The sequence below is a fragment of the Pholcus phalangioides genome, unplaced genomic scaffold (assembly GCF_987345545.1).
Source record: "Pholcus phalangioides strain wild (caught in Gottingen) unplaced genomic scaffold, Ppha-v1.0 ptg000007l_1, whole genome shotgun sequence".
In the NCBI taxonomy this organism is placed as follows: Eukaryota; Metazoa; Arthropoda; class Arachnida; order Araneae; family Pholcidae; genus Pholcus; species Pholcus phalangioides.
The window spans coordinates 22670996-22694419 of record NW_028301600.1 but is presented as its reverse complement, the minus strand read 5'-3'; the positions used below and the strand labels follow the sequence as shown (position 1 = coordinate 22694419).

General features: G+C 34.2%; 1 protein-coding gene across 1 annotated transcript in view; it reads right to left on the bottom strand.

Annotated features, from left to right (window-relative positions):
* LOC149085071 (tyrosine-protein phosphatase non-receptor type 5-like) overlaps positions 1 to 21839 on the bottom strand; it is a 43350-nt gene extending 21511 nt beyond the window's left edge. The window contains exons 1-7 of the mRNA XM_089232855.1: positions 21638 to 21839; positions 17593 to 17786; positions 15915 to 16052; positions 7527 to 7756; positions 2919 to 2999; positions 583 to 682; positions 204 to 282 (exon numbers count right to left, since the gene is read on the bottom strand). Coding sequence (XP_089088981.1) covers positions 204 to 282; positions 583 to 682; positions 2919 to 2999; positions 7527 to 7756; positions 15915 to 16052; positions 17593 to 17786; positions 21638 to 21710 — 895 coding nt within the window. The 5' untranslated portion in view covers positions 21711 to 21839. The remainder of the gene's footprint in view (positions 1 to 203; positions 283 to 582; positions 683 to 2918; positions 3000 to 7526; positions 7757 to 15914; positions 16053 to 17592; positions 17787 to 21637) is intronic.
* Positions 21840 to 23424: the final 1585 nt, after the last annotated feature.

Sequence of the window (23424 nt, the reverse complement as noted above, 5' to 3'; positions counted from 1 at the left end):
AATACATAAAAATGAGTAAACTACAGTCAATATAATTATATTATAGCTCAGAAGTAATTTTGTTTTTGAAATGAATACAAATTGTTGAAATTTCAGAATTTTAAGATTAGTAATAACAATATAAATTTTATAGAAAATGATTAAAGCAATACATATCTTTTAATTTGTATAATTTAATGAACTAAATGTCCTATACCACTTACTTGGTAGAATAGTTTTATAACGATTTTTAGTTCCCGATCCTGGAATTTCAGTTTTTTCTGTGTGGTTCATTGGTATTTCCTAAACAAAAAAGAATTGCTGTCAATTATTTTCCCATGAAAAATAAAATCAACACTATTACATCTCAATAAGATAAAAAGGGAGAAAACGATGAAAAACATTAGTTTTTGAAATATATCTTTCAAATATTTAAGATAATAAAATTTAAGGTTTTAAAAAAAATCTGTAATTATGAAAAAATTATGATTTTTAAAATGAGAAAAATTTGAAAATTTTCATGATTGTTATCATTAAAGCTATTAACTTCTTTGAGTTAAAATTTTCAGAAAAATCACCTTGGAAGTTAAAATCATTACTCACCCAAAACTCTGTATGTAGAGATTTAACATTCTTCAAACAGTTTCTCAGCTGTGCACGATTCATCCTATTTCCAGCAGACATTAAAATTTCTTTTGCAGAACTAAAAGCAATTTTTAACATTGTGATGTAATTCACTTTTAATTTTCCAAGTCATATGCATTTGACAAGAAAAATATGAACAGATACAAACTGGTCTGAAGACATTTATCATTCAAAAAAGTAGCTGAATTGTTGTGTACAAAATTAAAAAAAGAATCATGTTTGAATGGCTTTCAATTGGTCATAAGCAAATCAAGCTACAGGTGAACATCATCTATTTATAACTGTTGATTTCTCAAGATCAATGTCATTCATAAAGAAATGATGAGGATTGATTTATAAATATATATATATGAAAGGATAAACTTTCGTAAAAATTTCAGTACTCATCATTTAACACAGCTTTTCAAACTTTTTGTTCCATTGCCCCCTTCTTCAAAATTTTTTTCTCTTAGTGTCCCCAACTCATGCCAGCCTATAGGATCCTTATACTAAACCCACAACTTCCACTGCCCCCCTGAATCATTCCATCACCCTCCCCCAGAAGACAATATTGCCCACTTTGGGAAACACTGATTTAACACATTTGATATTAATATATTTATTACCAGCAGAGTATGAAATCTGGCATTGTACAGAATGCCTGATGGTTTTCATTCAAAGTATGAAATATTAGTGCTTATACCTAGCAAATTATTGGGTTGAAACAAATAACGGGCAGTCTGAAAAGTTCTGAGTATTTTCCTAATTTTTTATCAAGCAAAGGAAACAATTTTAAGACTACCTCCATTCTTTGAAGTATCCTTCATTTTCCTCACAACTATATGCATTTTTTTTGGAATCTTCTAAATTCTGTCCATGTAGAATCAAGCACGGATCCACAGAGGGGAGTGATTCCCCCCCCCCCCCAAGAACCAAAAATAATATTGAAATAAATGGTTTTGTCTGGCAAAATATAAGACATATAGTCGCTGTACAACCTTCACTTACATTGATTGGCCATACTCTAACACATCACTCAGGATCTGTGCCTATGAAGAACTAAACTAGTTAAAAGGAAATATTCCTCTAAGTGGATTTTGACAGCATCTGTATCAGCTAAGAATTTAACGCTTTTGAAATAAACACTTTAAACTAATTTTTGAAAGGAACAAAAAAATTAAAGTTAGAGGTGCAAAGTCTGGCAACTATATTATATGCAATAAAACATCCTCAGGCTATTTTGTATGATTATTTTTGGGTCACCATAGACATGTGAGACCTAAAATTTGTCTGTTTGGTTTAGTTTCTCGGAACCATGTATAACATACTAACATCAATCCATAAAAGTTCCTATGTCTAGTTTCGCAAAATTTTGCAGCAAACTATAGGAATGTTTAGAATCTCAGTCAAGTTTTGAGTGGTCTCAAAAGTGATTTTTGCTTTAATAGCATTGTCATATGCTGCAACTGGAAATCAACTTTGATCCTTATCTTCCCCATCTTGCAACAAACATCAGAAGGAACTAGTGTCTTTAGGAACAAACATCTAGGAATTAGTGTCTTTATGAGCTATTAGGTGAGTTAAGCAGTTGACAAATGCACACTCCCATTCAGAGTATATACAGTATACAGAGTATATACTGTATGAAACGGAACATCAAGAGACTGAAATAATATTCCATTTTAGATTTTCATTTTATAGAGGTGCACATTTTAAAACATTAATCATTGATGAGACTATATTTAGATCCCATTCAAGACATGCTTTCATCTCATACAGTATCCACCTTAGACAGGCTTCACTGTATGTATGTATATACATATATACTCTAAGGAAAGAAGGGATCAGTATCTCTAGAGCGCAGTGGTCTATCCTATCCACCCACCCAGATTGCAAGGGGGAACAGTTGTTTGATTACCCACAGAGGCCTATAGAGTTTTCCTTCCAAAGATCCATCTCTACATTGTATCCAGTTATCTGTACTTTGCATGAGTTGTGGTGAGTGACATCATTTACTTTGAAAAAGTTATATTTATGTTCAAATGATAAAAAGACACCAGCAGCTAAAACTTGCACCTATAAAAAATGCTCAAAACTTTTTGAACAACCAAATAATTGTTCACCTGGCCATCATTAATAGATACTATGGCATAGGTCAGTAAAATGATTGCACATTAAATGAAAAGAATTACAAATTAAATTTTTAATTGAAGTAACTGAACCTCTTTGCATTTCTGAGAGGCAGTGTCTGTTTGGGCATAAGTTACAATGGAATAAGTTACAAAGACGGTTGTTTGATTCAAATGAAAGCTCACCAGCTTCTTGGAGATACACATGAAGATCCATTCATGGAGCATTGACTAAGATCCAATGTTAAAGAAGCATTCGATCCTCGTCTAAAAAAAAAATTACAGTTCTAGTAACTAAGCTCTAGCAAAAAAATATGTATGTGTGTGACACACAATAAAATTGAATTCAGTTGTTGTGAAGCATGTCAAAAAAATTTGTATTTCATGCAAAATTTGTTTGAGTTCAACTGAACATTGATTTTCTTGCATCTAGCTTTATTGATAAATGCAATGCACTATGATTCAGATCTTGTCAGAAAATATACATAGTTACTATAAAGTATATACAAAATGAACAAAAATTTAATCATTTAAATCACCACAATTATAAAATTGGGAGGAAAAAATGATTAAATAATAAAAGAAAAATTTGATATTTTTCTTGATATGTTTGAATTTTTTCTTCTGAAAAAAACCATCTTGCTGTTAAACAATGTGAGAAAAACATCTACCAATTCTGCTTTTACACTATCTAATCTGTATTTATAAAATAACATGTCCTGATTGGTTCATCATCACTGAGCTGAAACCACTGAAGCTATGAATATCAAATTTGGTCAATAGTTTTATTCCATGACGTAAAGACCAACTAAGAAGGGATTTTCCAAGATGCGAAAATATGAATTATATGAAGGTGTTATAAGGAGGTTCAGAGGTAGCAATTCCTGAAATTTGGTCCAAAGTTATATTTCATGACTTAAAGAGCAACTAAAAAGTGATTTTTCGAAATTCGGCGCCTAACAAGGTCATAAGAGGTTTCAAAGGTAACAGAGAAATCACGTCAAGCTAAAACTGCTGAAGCTATATCCATGAAATTTGGTCAGAACTTTTATTTCATAACGCAGATTAACTAAGAAGGGATTTATTGAAATTCGACCTCTAAGAGGATGTCATGGAGAAATCACACCAAACCAAAACTGCTGAAGCTATAAATATGAAATTTGGTCAGTATTTTTGTAATGTTGAGACTCACTGAGAAGGGATTTTCAAAATTCAACCCCGTAATGAGGGAGGGAGGGGGTTCAAAGGTTATATGGAGCAATCATCACTAAGCTGGAATTACTGAAGCCATAAATATGAAATGTACTCATTATTATATTTTATAACGTAGAAATCTACTAAGACAGTATTTCTGAAAATTCATCCCCGAAGGTGGTCTTGAGGTGTTCAAATATTATATGGGGGAAATCACTCATCACTGAATAGTTTTTAGATTACCAAATCCTCGCGTGCGAAGCCGCAGGTAATAGTACTTGTATGAGTAAATACATACCATAAAATATTTTTTTTTATATTTAGCACAGTTAATTTTCTATTAAGATGCAGGAATGGCTTCTGATAACAAGAAATAAAGGAATTACAAACATGATAAAAGAAACATGAGACATCTTAAAATTTTTTTGTATCACAGTAGAAACTCTGAAATCCGGCACTCGTCAGGATGTCATTAGGTGATTCCGGATTATAAATCCAGTTTTGTTTATTTCCAGAGTTTTCATATTTAAATCAGTAATGCTGTAATGTGACTCTTTGAGGATTTTAATTCATATTTTCCTTTAAAAGACAATTAATGAAGCAATATATATGCATAAAATAATAGAAAATTTAATTTTAAGCCACAATTTCTAAATTATGTAACACTACTGGTAAAAAGATCTCTTTACTTATTTACACATATTTTGTATAGGCATTGTGTAAATCCGAAAAAAAATGAGAAATATTTTCTTCCCTGAATTTTGTTAAAGGCAGATTTTCTGATTCTATATTCCTCACACAAAATTCAACTGGTTTTCGAAGCTTTTCAACTAGCTTTTTGAAAGTTCAACTTTCTCACATATACTTAAAGTGTTATGCTGCCATTAGCAGCTTATAACTGCCACATCACTTGACATTTTCGGCATGTTTGGAAATTCATTTAGATAATGATGGAGCGCTGGACAAGTTCTAAAACACTAAGGTTAACTATACAGTTCAGAGAAATGAAATGAGGGAAGATAACCAAAGCTCACATTTCTGAACGAGATAGGTGCCATCATTTCATAGGTGTCAACATTCATTGAGATAGGTGTCTTCATTGTTTTCACTTTCCTCAGAAGCCAAAACCACTGTGGACACCAACAATAAATTGGGAAAATGTGGTACAAAGAAGAAAATGTTGTAGAAAAAATGTTTGTGGAAAATGTCCACTGTAATAGAAAAAACTGAAACAGACTGTAAAGAAAAATCATCTAAGTTCCATGTCTGAATTAAATGTCTAATTCCATCATCTGAATTCCAGTTCAAAAAAAAAAATCTTGGCAGAAGTGTCCAGATCAGAGAGGTTCTACTGTACATTTATACTTTCTCTAGTTAACATATTGAAATTATAGAACCCTGTGATTTTATTAACTAGAATTCTCATAAACATGCACTTTTGGGGCACATTTATATTATCAGTGGGTATTTGTAACAGTCCTTCCACTGCTCTTGAAGAAATGAAAACCAGAACTGATAAAAATTAAAATAAAACATACTTGACATCAACTTAAATTAATGTCCTCACCTGGAAAAATTTTAACATACATTATGACATGCATGATAGAAGTGTATAAAGTCAAATTTCTACAGGGGAAAAAATGTGTCTGTTGAGTCTGTAAGAAAAACAAATGTGCATGAAGAAAATGCTAAGTAAAATATATAAAAAGATAAACATAAAACAATTATTCAAAATTTGAAGTGAAAAGAAGCAAATCAAAGTATAAGATAACCAAAGAATAAAACATGCATTTAAAAGTAAATAAATTAAAATTCAGTCTCAAAAAATCTAGCATAGCATATGCATTTTCTATCAAAAGAGTAAAAAAAGAGCAGTTTTATATGTTTTATTCATTCAATACATTATGAAAATTTTTTAAACACTTAATTTCATTAGTGATGAAGAAACAAACTGCATGTTAGAATTTGTATTTTTGAAGTTTGCAAGTTTACATCTAGAACTATAAAATCAACTGCAAAAGTTGGCACATTGTACACATGAACTAAAATACAGTGTCCCTGAACTCATGGACCAAACTTTAAGGGAAGGTAAAATACACATAAAAAACATTTTTTGTATAGCAATGTGGTCAGAAATAAAAACTGTTGGCAGAAAAACATGAAATGCTGTGAATAAAAAAAGCTTTTAATTTACATTAATAATTACAGTAATTGCTCAAATGTGCCACCACCAAAACCGATACAGGCCTGGCAGGGGCGTAGCCAGAAATTTCGTTCGGGGGGGGACCACTTTCATTTTGGGGGGGGGGGAACCAAAGTGACAGAACAATGGATTTGGCCATCTTTTTTCCTTTTTTCGGTCATTTTCTCACATTTCGGGGGGGGGGACCAGACCCCCAAGTCCCCCCCCCCTCGCTACGCCCTTGAGGCCTGGCAACATCTAGCAAGTGATTGGTGTATCATTTCAAAGATGCCAGGTGTTTCACGAACAGTTGCAGCAGTGACTGAAAGTTTTGCAATGAGATCTTCATCAGAGTTTTTTCCACCAACACTTTTCGCTTCTGACCCCACATTGCTATATAAAAATGCTTCTTTATGTGTATTTACCTTCCTTTAAAATTTGGCCCATGAGTTTAGGGACACCCTATCCAATATTACCTTCTTTTTCTCACACTAACACTGAAAAAAGGGGGCAAAAATAAGTGAAGAAAGATTTAAAAAAATTGAATGAATAAGATTTTCTTAGGCTAAGGAGCCATCTGAATTACAACATTAAATTAACATTTCTCCAACACCAGTGGCTGGCATAATCAGGAGATATTATATTGGATGAAACTGACTGCAATGAACAGAACAGAATTAAAATAATTATTGCCAGCCTTGACCAACTAAATACAGCAGAATTCCGTTATAAAGAACTCCAAGAGACTGGAGAGAAATAATTTCGTTATAAAGGAATTCCAGGTTATTGCATTGTTTCTATGTAAACTTATCTGGGAGATCAGAAACATGTTCGTTAAAACGAGATTTTCGCTATAACGGTATTCGTTAAAACGGGATTCGACTGTAATGGAAAAATAACTGCTATATTTGAAAAACTGAACTTGAGTTGCTGGGATTGGTCATTTACCATGAACCTAGAACATTACCTCCTGGTCAGCAGTAGAAGAGTTATTTAATTGGTTCTTTTATTCATTCTTATGTTGGCCAAGGAATGAAGAGAATCTCACGTTCCTTGAGACAGGAATATATAATAAACTATGTTGAAAAACAGAATTTTTACACTTTTTACTTTTCTATCATAATACAAAATATACTGCTAACTTCATAAATCATACATTCAGCTGACAGAGCCTGTATCACCACACATATGGGTGTCGTGGTAATGAACATTACAAAAAAAATCAACTAAGGTGCTCTGACACACGTCAAGCTTTTAATTAGCCAATTATAAAAGACTGAAAATTTTCACATTGCAAAATTTGGTTTCAAGAGAGATAAACAACTAATACCTTGAACATTAGAGAGAATCGATTAAAATTATTTATACAGCATTTTTCATTAGATGCACAAAAATTTAAAAAAATAAATAAGATGTACCTTTCCAGAAGTCCTTTTGTTCTTCCATGTCTAGGACTTCTACCTGGACTAGAGACCTTGAAAGTTTGTTCGATCTCATGTACATTTATTATGTTAGGTTTATATTCAGGCTGAATTGGGTCAGGGTCTTTGATGAGTGGTTTCATGATTGGTTGATAGACTACTTGCTTGGTCTCTTCTACTGCTTTCAAATGCTTCTGTTTTTCTTCAAAGCGATAGCATAAAAGCATCTGCAAAAAAAATAATTTAGGTCTCATAACCTGACTTTAAAGACTTGTTCTAGCATGCTATTCATAATTTTTACAGATTTCTCATGTAGTAAATAAAACCCATTACATTTTTAGATTTCAAAATCTTGTTTATTTCTTTGTTTCCTTCTTCTTACATGTCTGTTTTGATGATAATTTAATCGTTTCCACAGAAAATTTTGCTAAGAAAGCTCTTTTATGAGAAAGGTAATAAGCATTAAATGCTTTCAAGAATTTTGATTGCAAAAAGAGTTGAAGAGAAAAGGGCCTTATGCCATTTGATAATTGGATAAAGGTATCTACATGGATAAAGGTTTTATAAAAATAAATTTGCTACCAAGAACAGAAGCACACCAAGCTTCAAAATTAGGTTTTTAAGAAAGTAAGTACCAAAATACACTCATGTCCATAAATTAAGGATAATTCAGAATCACACGGAAATCAAAATCTAAAGTAAAAATTTCACCTGTAGAATTATCACACACATCTGCAAGAATGATATGCAAATCTCAGGAAGCCACCACACGATGCCGATAGTCCGTCACAATGACGAGAGAGTAACAGGGGGGTATATAAAGAATGGTGGCAAAGAAGTAAAATTGTTCACAAGAGTTCTGTAAGGCGCTCAGTGCCATAAGCGAATAGTTATGACACAGAGGACGCATGTGAATGATTTTTTACGTGGTAGAATTATCGGCCGCCTGGAATGTGGACGTACTCAGATGGAAGTATCCGAGGAACTTGGAACTGCCCAAAGTGTCATCTCTAGACTTTGGCAACGATTCCAAGATAACGGAAATGTCAGTAGACGTTACAGTACAGGTCGTCCCCGAGTTACAACGCCGAATGAAGACCGGTATTTGGCAGTAACTGCCAAAAGAAGTAGACGGAGCACAGCATCCGACCTGTCTCGTCAGCTATCTGCAGCCACGGGTACCACAGTTTCAAGGCAAACCATATACAGACATTTGGGAGATATTGGTCTATATGCTCGCAGGCCTGTCAGATGTGTTCCGCTCACGGCAACTCACTGTCGGCAGCGATTAGCCTGGAGTAGAGAACATGCAATGTGGACATCGTCACAGTGGGCTTGTGTGATGTTTCCCAACGAGTCCAGGTTTAGCTTGCAGTCTGATTCACGTCAGACTTTCATATGGAGAACGCCAGGTACCCGTTACCACCAAGACAACATCATTGAACGACACCGTTACGGTGGTGCAGCATTGCTCGTTTGGGGTGGAATTATACTGGGTTCCAGAACAGATCTGCATGTTCAAACCGGAACCATGAAAGCCCAAATTTATCGGCACATCATTCTGGAACAACATGTACGTTTGTTTAGGGGGGCCATGGGCGCAGAATTTGTGTTTATGGATGACAACGCCCGTCCTCACCGACCAAACATCGTAAACGAATGCCTTGAATCTGAGGATATAACCCGTATGGAATGGCCAGCATTCTCACCAGACTTGAATCCGATAGATGTGGGACATGCTTGGCCGACAAGTTGCAGCCCGTGAACCACCTCCTACATGAGTACCAGAACTTCGGAGAGCATTGCTTGCTGAGTGGAGTGATCTTCCCCAAGATCAGATCGATAATTTGATACTCAGCATGCCTAGGCGTTGTACGGACTGTATTTCATCGCATGGGAGACATACAATGTATTAATCATCATACCAACCATGTAATAGTAAGTTTTTGTAAAGGAGATATTTTTTACAATTGCTCCAGGGAGCAAAAATCATAGTTTTTATGAATGGTATCATACATACACCATCGTTTTTGTTCTTTATCTTTTGTTTAATAAATGGGCTTTATGAATAAGTAACGTTTGTTTTGTTTCTGGACCTTTATTTGCCGGAGCTGGCATTATCCTTAATTTATGAACATGAGTGTATATATTCCAAGAAATATGTGTGATAATAACATTACAAATTTCCTGTTGTTTAAAATTACTCAAATCAACAGTTTAGCTAATATGAGAAAATATTTTTGACTACTTGTCAATACATATTTTTAGTGCCCATAGAAATGAATAAAAGCAAATAACTAAATAACTTTCAAACATTCTTCGTTAAAAATTAGTTACCCTAGGGTATATGCACATTTAAGCATTATGTATTGAGATTTCTGCCCTTTTTTTTCTTCACACATAATATTGCACAGTTATTATTATTATTTTTTTAGTTATGACATATTTCAAACAATTATGGTGTTGCTAACATTTGTAATGAGCCAATGGCCTCATATGCAAATAATAACAGTAACTATTATATTATTATTAATATAGCAAGTTGAACAGGTATTTCTTCCAGCCATTAGTAATTTTTCAGTCAATCATAAATCTAATAAGCAACCAGGGTTGGTAAAAAAAAACTTTTTTTTAAAGCCAAAACTAAAATTTCTGAAAAATCATTCAAACTTCTAATAATTAATTAAAATAAAATGTTTATTAATGTAATTAACACTGTTCCCATATTAATTAATCTATTAATATTTCTTGTATTTCAACAGAAACCAACTTTTGCAATATAAAATTATTTTATAGCTTAACTCAAGGAATTACAGTGGAACTTGGGTTAACAAGAGGTTTGGTTAATGAGCAATTTGCACAACAAGCAAAAAGTTTGAACAAATTTTGGCATGGTTAATGAGTGATGGTTCACATTATGAGCAAAACTTTGCACTTTTTTTATTTATTTTCACGTTATCACAACTGAGCAAATGGTTTTTTGCTTTCGCCCACACACACACACACACACGTGTTATGGAATTTTGGTTAATATTCTCCAACGCTGTCTTCAGTAAACCTCAGTCGGAAAATTAACACACGTGCGAGTGTGAATATTTATGATATTAAACTAGATGGATCATAGCAGCTATGCATATGTGCACTTGAATTTTTTTTAAATTCTGTTTGGAAAAAAACTGAGTTGATTGCATTATTGAACATGATTTTGAGGGGACTAGCTCATGAACAAGAGTCACTACTTGTCGAAGAGATTTTGTGCTTGGGGAAGATCATGCACTGGAGGTGAATGTGGATGTCATTCAGGAACTGGTGGTGAAAAATATCTAGAAGTTGATGGTAGATGTAGTGATGGATCTCTTTTGTGCGCACCAGCAAGATTTTATGGATGGTATCTCATCTGAGGAGGAGTATTTCACACACATAAAATGAGATTAGAGAGATGTGTAGAATGTGTGGGAATCTGTGCAAAACTCTGTAGAAAAGAACCACCCAAATAAAGCTGTAGCCAACGTGCAAGCAATGAATCTGTCCAACAAACACTGAAATTTCACATTTCCCAGAAATCCTAAAAAAGAGGCAAAAGCAAGTGTCATTGGATAAGGTTCTTTTTGAAAGTCCCGCAAAAAAGATTAAGTTAACAAACAATAATGAGCCTGTAGATCGTTCTAAATGATATAGCCCTTCTCTCTCTCGTCCTTCAAAGAGTAAGTCAAATTATAAACTTTATTGTATTGTATGTTTATTTATGGCATTATTTATACTGTGTCTATTTTATTGCATTATATATAAAAATTATTATTGTGTTTAATTACTGATTGAATGCCATTTTTATTGGTCATTTTTATGTAAATGAATAATTGTGGAACAAATTATCAGAGTTTCCATTATTTCCTACGGGGAAGTTTGATTCACAGAACAAGCATGTTAGTGGAACGAATTACACTCATTAACCAAAGTTCCACTGTATTTTGCTTGAAAATTCTCAATGTTATTACCCATATAATAAGAATGTTTTCTCCAGTTACTTTCAATATGCTTAATTATAAAACTATTTTGCAAAAACTGTGATAAAAACTGGATAAATACAATGTGTAATGAAGCATAATTAATGCAGATTAATTAGCAATGATTTATGATGCAGAGGTTGATTACAACTGAAGTTCAGATTTCCCAACACTGTAAAATAAGAACCACTGGTCAGAATGACATGAATATTCCTTGAGCAACGAAAGTTTGTTTGGCAAAAGGGGAAACTTTTTTTCAAAATGTAAAATAGATCATGCTATACTTATCCAACATGTGGAAAATTTGCTCGCAGAATGGAAATGATAGCCAGTCAGGGCAAAATGATTAACTTAATTAGTATCACATTATTTCATAATTCATGGAAACATCACAAAAATGAAGTCATTGAACAAACTATAATTTACACAAGAAATGTTATATATGTCGACACCGTATTTTGGCTATGAGGCGGAAGTATGTTTGCAACAACAGATCATTTTTAACAACTGGCTGTTGTGATGATGACTTTTTTTTTGGAAAGAGAAAATTCAACTGCGAGGAATTGAACCCACATCCTTTCACTTTCTGGGTGAACGCCCTAGACCACAAGACTACAAAGGCAACAAATCTTTCAATCTTTCGTTGGAGCTTGTGTACACTGAAAGGGACTGCACATGGATGGCCGGACCTGACTCAGGCCAAGCTCACAACTGCTGATGCTGCCACCAGATGGCGACTTATGAGAAGATGACATCACTCCCAGCTATCCATACAAAGGTTTTTAACAACTGGCTGTTGGGAAGATTAATTTTTTTTTTGGAAAGAGAAAAAATTCAACTGCCTTTGTGGGGAATCGAACCCACGTCATTTCACTTTCTGAGATTTGTTGATTTTGTAGTCTAGTGGTCTAGGGCGTTCACCCAGAAAGCAAAATGATGTGGGTTTGATTCCCCACAAAGGCAGTTGAATTTTCTCTTTCCAAAAAAAAATGTAATCTTCCCAACAGCCAGTTGTTAAAAACCTTTGTATGGATAGCAGAGAGTGACGTCATCCTCTCAGATCAGAGTATGTCATGGTAATGATGTGGATGTGCTTCCAATTCACCAAAGTTTGCAATCTGACCACTGAACAGAACATTTTGAGGTGCCTAAAGCCAAAAGTTGCAAGGGTTAAGGTCAGGTGAATGTGGCAGCCAGGTGTTGTCATCCTGATATCATCAAATGGTTCTTCAGCAACTGCTTTACTGGTGTCTTGGAAAAATTTGTGCTATCCGCACACTGATGCTGTTGAAATGCTGAAATGATGTGGTTGCACAAAATAGATTATACTGCTGGCCAAGTACAGCATCATCTACTTGTACATTTTAAAGCATCTTTTTATTTCACCAAAGAAAATTCCATTGCTTCACAGGAGTATCCATGCAAATTTTCATGTCCTTCTGAAAAGTGGTTCTTATTGTAGAGTTTTGGAATCGGAACTTTAATTATAATCACCCTGTATATATCTGATTACTTTTCATAAATCCCTTACCACTGTACAATAGAACCTTGATTAACTGGGATGAAAGAATAAAAATAAAAACCATCGAATATTAAGCCTGGTGGTGATATACAGGATATACAGTATGCAGGGCTCCCACTCAAAAAATGAGAAAAAGTAGGAAAACGCAGGACTAAAAAGTAGGATGAGGGAGGGTAACCCCCTTAGACAGCATAATCACAGCATAATGGAAAAAAATCTCTAAAAAAATTTTTTTTTTTGCAAAAAAAATTTCAAATAATTAAAAAAAAAAAATTAATTTTGAATTAACCTTTTTTTTCATAGCACTATTTCAGTTTCCTATAAGATTGACTCAAGCCACAGCAAAATGATAAATGACTTGGTTAAACAAATTTTTGGCCAAAACAGTGCACTAGCAACCACAGAAAATTCTTTGCTGTCTCTTCTCATATAGGCTATAATTCAATCTTTTTTGGAGTCTTCTAAAATGCAGAGCTTGTCAACTCTCTTCCACAATGCACAACAAATTTTCAAGACGTTTTTTAAGAATGACGCTCCTTCGAGATCACTTTCAAAAGCACAGTGCAAAATGTGTAGATTACAAGATCCGATGTAAATAAGGCAAGATGAATCAGATAGTTTTACTGCGTTGTTCATCATTTTTTAAATTTTACTGTTTTGTTCACATTTTACTGTTCAATGCCATGTCATTTTTCACAAATGAAGCACTTCTATTTCTAGCTCTTTGCTGAACGCATTGCAAATATCGTTTATGCCTCTTCATGCCTTAAAAATACAGAAGACAACTGAATGCTATTGGGTAGCAGCAGAATCACCAAACCTAGAATAGGCCTATGTATTCAACTGCCTTGAAATGCAAACTGTTGTTTCACCTATTTGCACCGTAATTTTGAATGTTAGTTACTGTTACTGTCCAAGACCATGAAGTAATAAATACAAAATTATTTTTCCATCCAGACAGAAGTTTTTAATGACTAACCTACTTGTTGAACCCTCAAACTAAGCAAATGAAAAATTAATCAATCACATGCTCCACATACACCCCTCTCCTCCAAATTACCTTAAAAATGATACAATTTTTGCTTTGGCAAAATCGTTAATTGCATTCTCCAACATTTGTAATATTTGACAATATATCAATGATTTCCTGCTCAATTAAATCAATTACACAAATTTTGTCGATAGGATTTGGTAAAAAAGTATAAAAAGTAGGACAAAAACTAGAAAGTAGGACAAAAACTAGAAAGTAGGACAAAAACTAGAAAGTAAGACAAAACTGAGAAAGTAGGACAAAACCGAGAAAGTAGGACAAAACCGAGAAAGTAGGACAAAACCGAGAAAGTAGGACAAAAGTAGGACATTTTACCAAAAAGTAGGAAAAGTAGGACGAATGGGAGCTCTGTGCTGAGAAACAGCACATCTCATACTAGATGTGCTGTTTCTTATAGGGGAAAAAAAATGAAAATGTCTGTGAGGTAATGCAACTACTAGTACACTGGTATTTGCCCTTTAGGGGCAGCTGATGTTTTTATTGGATTATAAGACCACCTGCCTCAGGTACGTCATTTGGGGGGGTCAAGGGGGTCGTTGCCCCTCCGGCTTTTGAAGATACACTAAAAATGGTAATGGTATATAGATACACTAGTAATATTATATATGCATACAAATATATATATATATATATATACATACATTAAGTACATGTTCTTTGCCCCTCCTGGAAAAAGTTGAAATGACAGCCCTGACCTGCCTCTTAGCATGATGATGAAGTCACTGTTGATGCATCTTTGTGGGGGTGGGAACTGTGAGATAATACACCACTACATTTAGATGTGTGATGCAATCATCATTCATGAATTTGCTAAAGGTAGAGCATCAAAATGTGGCTCAAGGTTAGAACATGTAGAAAGAATGAAAAATTGTGGTTAATGTATAATGTTTGGTTAATGTATAATGTTTGGTTAATGTATAATGTAGAAGATGAGGAAATTCTAAAACTTCTTAAAAATATACCCACTAACAAAGCATTACGACACAATGACATTTATTCGAAGGTCATTAGGCATTCGATTGAGTCCAACATTGTAAACTCTTGGAGCGTTTGTATGAGATTAAGGGCAACTTGTTGAATTGAATAGAATCATGGCTGCAAGATAGTCCCAGAATATTATAATGAATGGAAAAAAAATTTCTTAAACTTTAAGTAACAGATACTTTGCATGGGGGGGGGGGAATATATATATATATATGCTATATTCTGGCCATTTTTGAGATAAAAAAAACACACTAATACCATACCATGTAAAGATATACCATAAGAATGTACCCCAAAAATAGAAAATGTGGTAAGAATGAAAATTTTAACCAATAATGAGCATATGTGATAATCTTCAAAGAAAAAATTATATTTAGCCACTTTTATGTGATTTTTTGAAAACAACCCCAGTTTGGTTTTTAAAAACTGCTTGGTTGAAATCATGTTGGTTTTACAACATGGTTTAAACCAAACAACCCTGTAAGAAACTAATCGCTGTAAATGACTATCCATGTTTTTCACCTACTGTATTTTTTGTCTTTTGCATTCATCCAAAACTTGAAAAACTCGTGCCATCAGATTTTTTATTGTTTCACAATTTTTTTAAATAGCAACTAATATGAGCAAATCCAACTGTAGATTCATATTAACAAGGAAAAAAAAAATATAGAAGAATATTTAATTTTTTTTAAAGAACCAATTTCATTTAATATAAATGTAAGGTTCAACACACTATTCTAGAATGTGAACAGAATCTGCAAATCAGAAACAATTTCCACTTTTTTTTATTTGCATTATTTTTCAATCCATATAACTTTGCTTACCAATAAAACAATCATAGCAAATATGAATAATAGGCTGAAGCATATCATAACTAGAAGACGCCATGAAAACCAAAGCCTGTTTTTGAAAATGTGCCAGGCATTTTTCCTTTCTGTTGATGAATTCAATGTGTTATTTGGCTGAAAAAGGAGACAGAATTTAATGAGCTAAAAATGGACAAATAAAAGTAAAACATTAATCCTATGGCAAAAGTAGTGACACAAGCAAGTAGGTTTGATCACTCACAGATGAATAAGCTGTTATATGTTATAATAAAAGTGATAAACCGATCTTGGTAAGTTTGATAAAAAAAATATATCCACTAACAAAGCATTAGGACACAATGACATTTATTCGAAGGTCATTAGGCATTCGATTGAGTCCAACATTGTAAACTCTTGGAGCGTTTGTATGAGATTAAGGGCAACTTGTTGAATTGAATAGAATCATGGCTGCAAGATAGTCCCAGAATGTTATAATGAATGTGGGAAATTTTCTTTTATCCAGATGTCATAAGTGGAGTCTCTCAAGGAAGTTTACCTAATCCTATACTTTTTAATTTTTTATCAATAAACTGTTCAGGGTATTGATGGAATTGTTAGCAAATTCGCAGATGACGTGAAGATGATGGGTGTAGTAAGGAACTCAAGCAAGAGTGTTGCATCAGACAAACTTGAATATGTTTATAATTTTAGTTTTTAATTGGGTTGCTGTATTTTATCTATGACATCCATATTTGTTATGGACATCTTTTTCTCAGCCACCTCATTGGGCATTTTGCCTGTTGTGGCGTTGTATTTGTATATGACTGCAGCATGGGCAAATGAATGGAGCACAAATTTCAGCATTGATAAATTCAAGGTTGCTCACTTTGGTTTGAACAACCCACATTTCACTTACGAGTTGAATAGTAAAATGATTCTGGATGAAACTAGTTTCACCAATTTTTGAATTCTCAGTGAGAAGTGGCTTAGGTTTCCTGGACATTGTTCTGGGGCAGTAAAAAAACAAATAGAATACTCTGTTTTATACTTAAAAAGGTCTCTTTGCATTATCCTCAAGGAATTCTGCTGATTTTCTTGGGTTTATTTAGCATCAATCAATTACAAAACTCAGATTTTAATTGAAATTGTAATATGTGTGACTCAGAAAAAGCTAGCAGGAATTGTCTCCAAGTCCAATTCTTAGTTCCCAATCAGCAATCTCTTTCTTAACTAAATTTTGTTCTGAAAATGGCAATGACAAGTGATTTAACCTATCAATTAGTAATATAAATTAAAAACTATCAATTAGTAATATAAATTAAAAACTATCAATCAGATTAGAAATCAATTAGCTGGTGTCCATATTTTGAGAATTGAAAATCTGCTAATCCTGCCCATTGCTTATTCTGAAAAATATGGTAATATTTTTTTGAGATGCTGTTATACATATGGTAAATAAATGAGAATTCAAGCATTTACCATATCAACTTCAAAATATGGAACACAGATGGCAGCACCAACAAGAACAGGAAACAAGCACAACTCTAACAACCTAAATACATTAAGGCCATGCATATACATACTCACACAACATGTTCTGATATGTACTGATTCATTATAAATTCTGGAGAGGAATATGTACGAGGTGCATGTACAGTTAAGTAGTTATACATATAAAATATAGTAGTCTGCTTACCACTATAAATCTGAATGCTTGAGGATCTAACAGTAGGGATGTTTTTGATGCAGAAACATCAACAGACCTTTGTTGTATACTCCAGTTTTTTTCAACTATACCAATATTATGATCGTTACTGCTTTCATATTCCAAAAGATTAGGTTCTAGATCAGTAAAAAATGAATCCTTGCTCACACCATTTGGTCTTCTTTCTATAAATACATAAAAAAATACCATAATGAAACTGTTTTATTTAAACATTTATACACATACCAGTGGTCTCTGTTTACGCTCTCCTCTACCCAAGGTCGTCTTAAGAGTATCATGGGGCACCTCTGGCAAATTGATTTTTCTGAGGCTCCCTACGTAACTAAAATTGATTGCTCACCAATATTTTCATGTTTAATCTTGCAATTTCCATGACATCTCATCATTATTGTTACTACTTAACCTCAATTAACTGGGCTTAATGGTAAATGTATAAAAAAATGATTGAATCTTAAGACCAGGTGATATATGGTATGAGATGTGCTACTTCTTATGGGAAAGAAAATAAAAATGTCTGAGGTAATGTAACTACTAGTACACTGGTCTTTGCCCTTTAGGGGCAACTGGTGTCTATTGGATTATAAGACCACCTGTCCCTAGCATGATGTGATGTCACTACTGTTGCTGCTTCTTTGTGAAGGAAAAAAAAAACACTGTGAGAGATAATACACCACTACATCAAGATGTGCAATGCAATCCTTATTCATGAATTTGCTAAAGATATAGAGCATCAGAATGTAGCCAATAGTTAGAAAATGTGGCAAGAATGAGAAATTTTGACTTCTATATATAACTTTAAGTAACCAAAAGACACTCAATATAAAAAAAATTACATTCAGGTCATTTTTGTGATTTTTTGAAAAAAACCACATATATCATCTTACACCATACAGATGTACCATCAGAATATACCCCAAAAATATAAAATGTGGTAGGAATGAACGATTTTGGCTAATAATGAACCAATATGATATTTTTCAAGGAAAAAAATTATATTTAGGCTACTTTTATATGATTTTTTTGAAAAAACCACTTGGTTAAAACCATGGTTCAAACCAAACAACCCTGTGTGTTGGGTATTACAGAATAATGTAAGTGTTATCAGAGTTGGGCTAGAATATCTCTTCAAGATGGGAAGTTCAATAAGATAAAAGAGGAAAGCGATCTAGAAATAATGTATGTGTCTTGTTCTCTGTGGGCCCACATTGACTATTTTGAGGCAGAATAGGAATATTGCATTTGTTACTCTTGTAAATAGACTATGACACCACGGTATCATCAACTACAAAAACAAACTGTGAAATTTTAATTTTTCATTGTCATAAAACTCATTAAATCTTGTTTTTTATCAATTAATTAATTCAAAGTAATTTTTTTTTCATTTTGAACTTCTCCTATTCCACATTACCCCATGAAAATGATTTTTTAATGCCTTTTTTTTGTTATAATATTTATTTTTAAATATGGTATACTTGTCAATGCAAAGAAGAGGAAACCAAATTTTATAGAAATATAGGTTTCTACCATATTTCAAACTGGAATAATTGAAAAAATAAAAGTAGTATTCCATATCATTTAAATGTACTATAAAAAGCTTAGGATACATTCATCATAGAAATCACTCTCATCACATCAACTAATTGATTATCATTATCAGTCACTCTCATCATAAATTGCAAGGAATTGAGTTTTATTTGTTTATATCTATAATACTATCCATGTATGAGAAACCCCCCCTAAAATAGGGGGGGCCTGATTTTTTTGACCAAAAGGTATTCTTTATACACATTAACATATGGTAATTTATAGGTACTTGGAGGAGAAAAATTAAATATAAATGTTGAAACATAAACTAGGTGACTGATTTATTAATTTTCAATTTAATCATACAGCAAAGATTGATTGTTTATTCAATACAGGTATCTCTCGTTTCATGTGATCTCCCTTTATGTATTTTTGCTAATACTAGATTTTGAAAAATCAATGCAAGAAATTGCAACTTAAAAAATTTGGTCCAGAGTTTGATTTTAATTTTGAAACTTTGCATATACACATTCAAGATTTAACATGATTGATTCTGTTGTAATGGCAAAACTCATCAGAGTTTGCAATGAACATCTTTTGGTAACACATCGAAAATGCAATAAGAATCTAAGAAAATGTTCGAATTTATTATATTTGCGAGGAATATTTAAGATTCTCTGGCTTGCTACAAGTTTTTATACGGACTGCTTTTTGTCTGAATCTCAACCCCCCCCCCCCCAAAGCAAAATGTTTTGCATTGTTCTAAAATGAGCCCTCGGCTGAGTAAAAATGTTCTGCTGTAAAAATCCCCATATAATAGTGTTTTCCCCACTTTCATTTTAAATTCTTCCATATTATTCTGCAGTAGCACTGATTGTTCGCTATGTAGCCTACATAACAAATTGCTGTACATCACACATTCTGTGCTTTGGAGAATCTCAACTATTTCATTAAAATATTATCTGTCATCCCAAGCGGTTCACATGATAAATACCCACACTAACCAGAACCAGTCCATCAATTAAGAACACAGTCAGAAGTAAAAATTATTACCGTATAAGCTGAGCCAAGTTTTTTTGTTGAAAAATTTGTTCCTTAATTTGGGAAGTGGGGGGTTCAGCTTATACATGGTCAGTTTCTGGGAGGAGAAAATATCAACACCCCCTTCACCAAATCATAGACATTGTCTCTGCACAGTTAGCTTGAAGGTCTGTGATGTCATGGACTACCTTAGATAGCATTACTAATCAATAGAGTGATTTTTGCAGCTATGTACAAACCCACAGAACTGATGATGATAAAGCCGAAGCAATAAAGAATCAAAAATGTTTCGATACCTGGTGGACTTGTTAATTTTACAGCCTTTAGATATGGACATCTCTCAACAAGCCTTTTAAAGATTATTTAAGGAATTTATAGCAGACCGAATGAATAAGTTCCGAAGATAAACAACAAAAACCAGTGCCTTAAAGAAACCCAAAATTGGCTTAGTGTGTGAACAATACCGTTCACAAGGTGTAGAATTTTGTTTCTACCAAAATTATCATTAAAACCTTTAAAAAGTTTTGTATCAGTAAAACGTGATGGACAGAACTGAAGACATCCTCTTTGAAAGTGATGACTGCACAGTTGAATATGCCACACCATATTTTGGATTTCGATGTAGAGCTCAAACAATCGGAACAAATGGATTAGAAAGTTTAAATAATTTTTCAAGATAACTCTCTTTTATTGCAGAATATATGCACATTTTTTTCTCCCTCTAAAATGCACTGATTTTTGGGAGTTTGCTTATAAACAGGTATATATGGCAAGGTTTATGCTACGGTTGCATTTTTTGCAAAATGCGAAAGAAAATCTTAGAATGTGAAAGAAGTAGTAGCCACTTTCGTAAAAATCTATACAGAAGATATGAAACCAGTAGACAGTAGACATCCAAACTTCAATCATTAGCATTGTAGCATTTTGCTAAAGCTTTCCCCCCCCCCCATTTTTGCTAAAGCAATTTTTTATCTAGCTTAAACCCTGATATACGGCAATTAAATTCATCTGCGTAGCAGAAATTCGTGAGATTCATCTATAAGTTTATAAATAATTAATTCATTCATTCACAAAAATTTCTTTTACTGCTGGAATTAACTTTATTTTCTTCATTCGTCTATGAAGAAAAAAACTGCCTCTCCCATTTCTATTTTACCCATGTTCAACTCACTTTACACGGTTATTTTGCGGAACCAATTAATCGCGTAAAGCGAGGGACACCTGTAACTACATTACATTGTCACTGACCATTTATATGAATAAATGCAGTACGATTATCAGGCCCGTAGCCAGTAATTTCGTTCGGGGGAGGGGAACCAAAGTGATGGAACAATAAATTTGGCCATCTTTTTCCCTTTTTTCGGTCATTTTCTCACATTTCGGGGGGGGGGGAACCAGACCCCCGCTACGGCCTTGACGATTATCAAGCCGAAGTTAAAGTTCACCTTACCTATGCTAGCGAGATCACTTCTTCTCAAACAGATTCCTACAAAAAAAGTCACGCTCAGATGAGCGGACTTCATAATTATGCACTTAGAAAAAAAATTCGTTATTTCAACTGCTTAATTCATGATTTAAATGCGTTATTGCCAATTGCAAATGAAACATTGGTTTCGATATTTTTGGAAGAGATTTTTATCACCAAAACAAGATTTCACGAAGTCGAGTTCAGTTGTTCCAAAACGAAGGAGCTCTGCGAAGTGCTGTGTAGGATCTTCAACATGTGACCATACGTCCTTTTTCTGACAGTCCTGACATTTTCGCAAAAATGTCCCGGTTTTTCCCTTATTTTCAAGGAAGCCAACTTGACTTTTTATTCATCTTATTCTTCAAATCATCGATTAAAATTATATTTCTAACTCAGAAATTGCATTGCCATAATTACGACTACAAATCAGAATTTATCTTGCATGTTTGTCATGTTTTTATTATTTCATTGCAATTTGCAGTAGCGCATTTCCTGCAATTGGTGACTTTTCTGTGATTTTATGCGAGGTGACAACTTTACTCACCTTTGACAATATCCATTATTTTTCCGTATTTTGAAGCTGAATATCCCGTATTTTTCTCGAATAAATATTGCCGGCCTACATCTTCACAAATGTCCTCATGTGAACTGACCATATTTTTTGAGAAAATATGGAAATTTAGATTCCAAATACGGGATATCCCCATTATTGCCAAAAATGATAACAGAGGTAAGCAAAGTTGCCAACTATTGGTTCAATCACTGAAAACTCGGTAAAGGCGGGAAATGAAGCACTATATACACTGCTGGCCACCGTAAATGCAACACCCTGAAGGAAGCATGCAAATAATATGAAATTTACAACATGCATTAGCGGAGGTGAGATATGCAAATGATTAGAATTTCAGCGCAGACGCACATCACGCGCGCCTGTGGCGCCACTTCAAAGCGCTATTTAAGGCTTGGAGATTTCGACGATTTGAAGTACGGCAATTGTGTTTTTCTTGTGGTTTTTTCAAAAAAACGATCAATTATGCCTCGTAGAAAACAGCGATCATCTTTTGATCAAGTATCCGAGTTCGACAGAGGAAGGATAGTGGCCTACCGAGATTGTGGATTATCTTTCAGGGAAATCTGTAGTCGTGTTGGACGAAACCAAACAACTGTAATGCGGATATGTGATCGTTGGATGCAGGAGGGTACGACGGACCGACGTGTTCGATCGCATCCACCTCAGTGCACCACTTCACGTGATGACAGGCGTATTGTGCGTATGGCAGTGACGGATCGCTCAGCCACATCACGAACCATAGCACAGCACATTCAGTCTGTACCGCATCATCCAGTGTCTGCGTGTACCATTCGACGCCGTTTACAGCAGAGTGGTCGGTCCGCAAGACGTCCATTGCTTCGTCTACCCTTGACGCAGAACCACAGACGTCTCCGCCGCCAATGGTGCGATGAAAGAAGGATGTGGACGGCACAATGGAATGAAATTGTCTTTACTGACGAGTCACGCTTCTGTCTGCAACACCACGATGGTCGGATTCGAGTCTGGAGACACCGTGGAGAGAGGATGCTGAACAGCTGCGTTATGCACCGCCACACTGGTCCTGCACCGGGTATTATGGTATGGGGCGGTATTGGTTATCACTCTCGCACTCCTCTAGTACGCATTTCCAGTACTTTAAAAAGCCAGCGCTACATCTCCGAGGTGTTGGAGCCAGTTGTCCTTCCTTACCTTCAGGGCTTGCCCACAGCCATATTTC